General features: G+C 39.5%; 1 protein-coding gene across 1 annotated transcript; it reads left to right on the top strand.

Moving 5' to 3' along the window:
* The first annotated feature begins 446 nt into the window (after window positions 1-446).
* Window positions 447-2,090, top strand: LOC137271545 (putative ankyrin repeat protein RF_0381). Its single transcript, XM_067804010.1, has one exon. It carries the CDS (start codon window positions 447-449, stop codon window positions 2,088-2,090), a length of 1,644 nt encoding a protein of 547 aa, XP_067660111.1.
* Window positions 2,091-7,446: the final 5,356 nt, after the last annotated feature.

Genomic DNA, 7,446 nt, shown 5'->3' with positions numbered 1-7,446 from the left:
ATTGAAATTATACATTGCAGCAGATTACAGATTACCCCCTGACCTTACTGGCTGGGATTAACCTCTTTGACCATGTGTACAGCACGTTTGACGTCGGATCAGAGCTTGTAACATCGTTAGGAAATCCTCAAATGGATCTTCATTACTTTCATTTCAAATATGTTTCTACATTTGTTTCCAAAAACCAAAATATCTGGAAAATATTTGATTATAAATATGATTGAGGTGGTGTCGGAGATGGCAATACATGATTTGTACATATACACAACCCTATGCCCATCGCATGAACTGAATGGTATTCACGATCGATGCTTTGTCTTACTTCAGGTAGATGGAACTATTCTGACACTTCTCTCGTCAATGCCTGCTTGGTTGGAGATCTGGCCCAAGTCAAGAACATTTTGTCTCATGGTCGGGAAGACATCAACTCAGTGGGGAAGAGCAACATGACACCGGTGATGCAGGCAGCAAAGGAGGGTCATAGAGAAGTGTTTGACCTACTTGTCAAGGAAGGTGCCAACCTGTCTTTAGTGGATGATGAAGATAGGAACATTCTTCATTTTGCCTGTATAGGGCAAAATGTTGAAATCGTCAAGTATGTCCTCACACTGAATATTGTGGGCATCAATAGTCGAGACATCAACGGTTGGACACCAGTAATGAACACAGCAAGTGATGGAGAAAGGGGTGTGTTTAACATACTTGTTGATGCAGGAGCAGATCTGTCACTAGTGAATAATAACAAGGAAACCATCCTTCATGTGGCCTGTCAAGGGGGTAACGTTGAGATAGTCAAGGTAATCATCACAAGCAACGCTGTGTATATCAACAGTCGAGAAAAGGGTGGTTCGATACCAGTAATGAGCGCGGCCAGGGCTGGACATAAGGCTGTTTTTGACATTCTTGTGGAGGCAGGGGCAGATCTGTCACTAGTGAATAATAACAAGGAAACCATCCTTCATGTGGCCTGTCAAGGGGGTAACGTTGAGATAGTCAAGGTAATCATCACAAGCAACGCTGTGTATATCAACAGTCGAGAAAAGGGTGGTTCGATACCAGTAATGAGCGCGGCCAGGGCTGGACATAAGGCTGTTTTTGACATTCTTGTGGAGGCAGGGGCAGATCTGTCACAAGTGACGAATAAGGAAGAAACCATTTTTCATATGGCCTGTGTTGGGGGAAATGTTGAAATAATCAAGTGCCTTATGACACATGGAATTGTGGACATTGACAGTCGAGATAGGAAGGGCTGGACACCAGTAATGCATGCAGTTAATGCTGGACATAAGGAAGCGTTTGACGTTCTTGTGGAGGCGGGAGCAGATGTGCCACAAGTAGGTAATAACAAAGAAACCATCCTTCATGTGTCCTGTGTTGGGGGAAATGTTGAAATAATCAAGTATCTTCTGAGACATGACATTGTCGGCATTGACAGTCTCGATGCTGATGGCTGGACACCAGTAATGCATGCAGTAAATGCTGGACATAAGCAAGTGTTTGACTTACTTGTGGAGGCGGGAGCAGATCTATCGCCAGTAACTGATGAGAACGAAAGCATCCTTCATTTGGCCTGTGGAGGGGGAAATATTGAGATAATCAGGTACCTCGTAAAACATACAATTGTCGACATTGACAGTCGGGATGATGGTGGATTCACCCCCGTAATGCATGCAGCCATGGACAAAAGCAAAGACGTGTTTAGCTTACTTGTGGAAGGGGGAGCTGATCTGTCACTACTGGGGGAAAACAATGAGAAAATCCTTCATTTAGCATGTAGTTACGACAGTGTTGAGATTGTAAAGCAACTCTTGACACAGAAACTTGTTGATATCAACAGTCGAGATGGGGACGGCTGCACGTCAGCAATGATTGCAGCACGTGAGGGGCACGAGGCTGTCTTTAACTTGCTTGTTGAGCATGAGGCTGATCTAACAATTACGACTGATGCTGGCGATAATATCCTACATATGGCTTGTAAAGGAGGAAATGTACATATTGTGAAGTATGTGTCCACACGACACATTGTTAAAGGGCTGTACAAGGAGGACGATCCATGTCGGCTGCAGTCTTTGGCCCCCCTAGGTAATTGAAGGAATTACAGCAAATTTGAAGGAATTGCATCTCAAATGTAAACAAACGCAGCCCACTCGCGAAACAGTTACAGCGACATCGGTAGTTTAGCGGTAATAACAGAAACACATCGCCCCTATCGGGAGCAGTGTCGGTAATACTGGAAACACGCTCGGCCATCTTCGGAGATTTTTCGGTCGCGAGCGGAAACTCACGCAGCAAAACATGGCGTCGTTGGAAGAAGCATTCCCCTGGAGGTTGTTTACATCTGAACATCGAAGTCGTGCCGATGATTACGAACATCATGAACGTGCGCCATGAAGAAGTTTATGAGCAAAACTTTGTCTTCACATGAAGTGCAATTGACAAATTTAAACACATTTTACAAAACAATGATGTTATATCTAGCGCACGTTCGTAATCATCGGCACGACTTCGATGTTCAGATGTAAACAACCTCCAGGGGCATGACTTCTGACACTCTTCTCCAGTGACAATCTTTTCCTACAACATAAGCTATTGCCCCGACAACACCTCATACCTAAACGCATTCAACACGGGTGGTCAAAGATGGATAAGTATGAAAATGTAAAAGTAGGAACTACAAACAAAACTCACCGAGACGGGTGCTTCTTCCAACGACGCCATGTTTTGTCGCGTGAGTTTCCACTCGCGACCGAAAAATCTCCGAAGATGGCCGAGCGTGTTTCCAGTATTACCGTCATTGCTTCCGATAGGGGCGATGTGTTTCTGTTATTACCGCTAAACTACCGATGTCGCTGTAACTGTTTCGCGAGTGGGCTGCGTTTGTTTACATTTGAGATGCAATTCCTCCAAATTTGCTGTAATTCCTTCAATTACTTAGGGGTTGGGGGCCTGCTAAACTAGCAGCCAAAAGAAACGTCATCAAAGGAAATTTTCAAAATAATTGTCAGCCTGTTTGAAAAAAGCTAAAAACACATCTTTGAAACACGTGTCTATTCTCAGTGAACACTTGCTCTTGCATTTCGTATTTTCTGGCAATAACGACTTTACACGAATTAAAATGAAACTGTGCACGAAGTTACCCGAATCCAATTGGCGTATAAGAGCTAAATAGGTTTATTCTCTTACATCATGTTAATTGAGTTAAACCTAGGAGCATGCCTTGCTTAACAGCAGAGCAGAGGGAGAGAGCAATCGGTATGTTACAGATGGACACAATAGCATGTGGTTAGAACCATGGGATGCTGCAAATCTACCATCGGAAGACTTCTCACACGTCTGCGGCAGACTGGTAGTACTGCAGACACGCCAAAGAGTGGTAGACTGAAGGTCACGTCCCACAAAGAAGACAGGTATTTCACTTGACAAACCGGAAAGTTACTGTCACGTCATCAAGCGCCAACAGTATTGGACATCCAGCAAGCAGACAGAGTGTGGCCAGACGACTCCGCATTCATCGTCTCTGTGCTGATCGACCTTTCAAGGGCATTACGTTGACGTACCAACACCGACGAGCCAGATTGAGATGAACCAGGGCTGTGCCACACTGGTAGGAGTGAAACGGGCGAAGAGTGAACTTTACTGACGAAAGCAAGTTACAGCTCTTCACGATCTGTCCCTAATTGAGCACCTCTGGAAATAGCTGGATCGTCGTATTCGGAAACGCCAAAATTAGCCGTTGACGAGGAAAGCTATGGTAGCTGCCCTGCGAAAGGACTAACATCGGATCCTTAATCAAGACGTCAGAAGACTCAACGTCTTGCCTGCATCTCTGCCAGAAAGTTGTAAAAGCTCCCTGTCGATTCTGCATTGGTGATCAAATACTGGATAATGCACCCCGATGCCATTCATCTGATAGTAGATCAGTTGAATGCTCCGTTTTCCTTCTTGTTATCCAATAATCATCGTTACTAAATGATTGTTTTTAAGAATAACCATATTTTGCTTAAGTTTTGTTTTGGACCAGAAAAATATTTGGTGGTGTTTCTTTTGGATACTAGTTTACTATATAAAATGGAAATTCTGGTTGGATTGCAAATCATATCACACTTGATGTGTTTTTGATTTTTGAGTGATTGCCATAGCATGAGCCCTCACAAAACCAGATTAAGTTTTGAGCATGATCCTTCACAAAACCAGAATGCTGTTGATTAATTAATCACCTAAAACTGAAATAGTTTGAAACTGTATGTGTAAAAACACTCACTGGAGAATGTTCGTAAAAATACAGCATTTGTATTTTAGTAAGTTTTTGAAGAGATGGATGGCAGAATCATATGATTGTGAATTCTATACCTTCCAAAACGGCAGTAATTCTTTTAGAAAAGGTTTGAACTGAGTGGACTCGTGTGTCAAATAACTATACATGTTCACAACTGATGTGACGTGATTCGACATAAAATGACTTCTGACACAACAACAATTTGACCAATGATAAAACGTGCACTTCCACACAAACTTTACATGCCCAATGCAAAAGAATTAAACAATAAAACAGAAAAATATGTTTTCGGGAACATTGCATGCTTTTGCGAAACATACAGTAGAAAACTGTCGCCAAACGGAATCAGTGTGGGCTAAGTGACAATTTATGATATTGGGGTAAAATGACATTCAACAGGTTGAGATACATAATATGATAGTAACATAGTAACCAATTTCACAGTGAAATTAAAAAACAAAGTTACGAGTTCGTATGTTCTGTACATTTTGTTATTAATTGAGTAATTATTATTATTGGGCCACAACGTTTTGAATAATAATTATGATGGATCACATTTCGTATAATTGATTGTCAGCATTTTTAGGATTTTGGCAGCAGGTTTTCCAGAAATTATCTGCCCTTGACTTTCTATTTTCTATTTCGCACTAACAGTTATATTTTGACCCATTGCCTTAGATTTTATCTCATTTCTATTGTATTTGAAATCGGTATTGTGAAATTTACTTGTGACCTTGTAGATCTAATAATACAATATTTGAGTGTTTTAGACTTGTCCTTGTTCTGTTTTGTTGGTTCACGGGGATTTCTTACACCTTTTCTCACGGCAAATTCTTAACCTTAACAATAGAGACACAAATGAAGGACAGGCAAAACTGTACCAAAGCACAGGTTCCATAGTTAATTCTTTGTGCATGAGAGAAAGAACCAGTGTCAGAGGTCACTGCAACAATTATCCTTTGCATAATTACACAAGTATTGCCTAGATGGTACTGCATGGATAAATTTGGATGCAACAATCAGTGTTTCCATCATTTATACTCAAAGAATCGGAACCGCGTTTCAATACATCGTCAAAACAGCAAATAAATTGTTTTGCAAATCATGTGAATAATAACTATTAAGGGTGAACTTATATATTCCCATTTCGATACAATTTTTTATTTGACATTCAACATACACGTAGACCTTCGGTAGTACATATGTGCGTCAATTTGGTCAAGTAAATTACAACATCTAGACACATTCACTGGGTGGGGACAAAGCTGCAACTAATGCAGCTTCACTATGTGGAATACAATATAGGAAATATCATAAGAATGTGTGTTGAATTAAAAATATCTTCACCAGACAAAGTCAAAACCATTCTAAAAACCGTTTGTATACTGAACAAAAACTGTCATGGATATATGTAATTTTTTCGAAATTATGAATAATGATCTAACTACTCATTGACACATTAATAAAATATAAATCAAGAAAAAGCCAATATCCTTATCTTATTTATTCCAGTATATTTAATTGATAAGTGTTGATAAATTTCAAACCGAGAGAGACTGGGGTAAGAATATATTCATCCACAGGAATTCTTTTATGGCGTTTTCCTGGACATAAAAGACGTAATTAACCATCTATCTTCAATGGCTGGATTTGGATCACTACACTTGAACAACCAAAGTACCAGTAAATAAGCAATAAAAAGACATAAGTAATTAATGACAGTACATGTACAGTGATCCAATGCTTAAAAGGCAATCCGTCATGCATTCAAGATAATGCACATTCCCACAAATGAACCTAATTCAGAACAAGAAGGGGTATGTTGCTCCTGATCAAGACATTCTTTTAATGTTTCATTGGACGTGGATACCTTCATGGAGTCTTCCCAAATGTCCTTCACATCACTGGTTTAAAAATCATTTGCCCGCTCAAATCGTAGGGAGATAGGCCCGACGAATGGAAAAAAATACAACAGCAAGCATTCTGTGGCACTGACGGTTTGAGTTTTGAGGTATTATCAGTTTGAAATGTATGAAAAATGTTCATATGAAATCATTGTCATGATGACAACCTAACAACTCAACTGGGTTTTGAACCCATGGTCATACAGTTCTTGCATGTTGACGGGGAAACGTCATACAGAGATGAAAGAACATTACAACAACTTGTGATGCCTTAGATGACTGGGACTCATCAACACCTCCAGGAAATATGTCCATTAGATGACACATGAGGAGGTACAAGTTATAGCTTGCAATCTCCCAAACGTGGTTTGGGGCAAGTGAAAAGCATGCATGTTCATTGACAAAATTAACACTAAATCGTACCCACATAGATGAAAATGCTCCACAATCCATACAAGTGGTATCTATATACACTTAAATATCTCATATCTGAGGACGGCTGATATCACATAATTTCCGGTTCTAGCAATCTCCAGAGTGGATATTAAAGACTGTACATGTAATCAGTGTTCAACATAGATACGCTGTCTTCTGTGGAAGTAAGGTTGAGTAGAACGACTGGGCAACCAAACATTAAGCGTAACCATGCTTTGGAGATTAAAAATGCAGATAGGATGTGATTATGTTGTTTTTAACAGTAGAATAAGAACCACAGCATGGGCATCTGCAACAGGATAAGCAGTCAAGTTCTAAACTGACAAGTAATATACCTATTGAAGACTAATGTATGCGATGTATTTTTTAAAAGAATAATTAGTCTTTTTCACGAAGAGTTTAAATTTGAAAAGATGAAAAGAGAAGTTATATCTGTTGTGTAATTATGATTTATTCACTGATTTTGTAAAATTATCAACTGAAGTGAGTGAATTCAAAAAAACGCAAGCTTTATTAGATTCTTTTTTGAAAGATGTTCTTTCAACGTTATTTCATGAAAAAGGCCCTTCCTGTTACCAGCATTAAAAGCAAATAAAAAGTAAGTTCTATTTCATTTTCATCTCTTTACTTTTGCAGAAAGATTAGAAAGTCTTTACATTTTATTATAGATTGAGCAACAACAGATCACTCGTTAAAATTTATTATATTTGAATATTTAAGAATGTGCATTGGTGGATAAAAACAAGACAGCTGCCACCAACGTTACCTATTGTGTTGTATAAAATATACTTTCCATGCCCCATCATCATTGAGAGTCAAAAGCCATATGTA

Source organism: Haliotis asinina, chromosome 1, assembly GCF_037392515.1.
Source record: "Haliotis asinina isolate JCU_RB_2024 chromosome 1, JCU_Hal_asi_v2, whole genome shotgun sequence".
In the NCBI taxonomy this organism is placed as follows: Eukaryota; Metazoa; Mollusca; class Gastropoda; order Lepetellida; family Haliotidae; genus Haliotis; species Haliotis asinina.
Note: the sequence above shows the minus strand (reverse complement) of the source record. Positions and strands in the feature narration are given on the sequence as shown.

Excerpts from the sequence above, each read along its gene's own strand:
- LOC137271545 (XM_067804010.1), top strand. The coding sequence starts at position 447 with ATGACACCGGTGATGCAGGCAGCAAAGGAGGGTCATAGAGAAGTGTTT.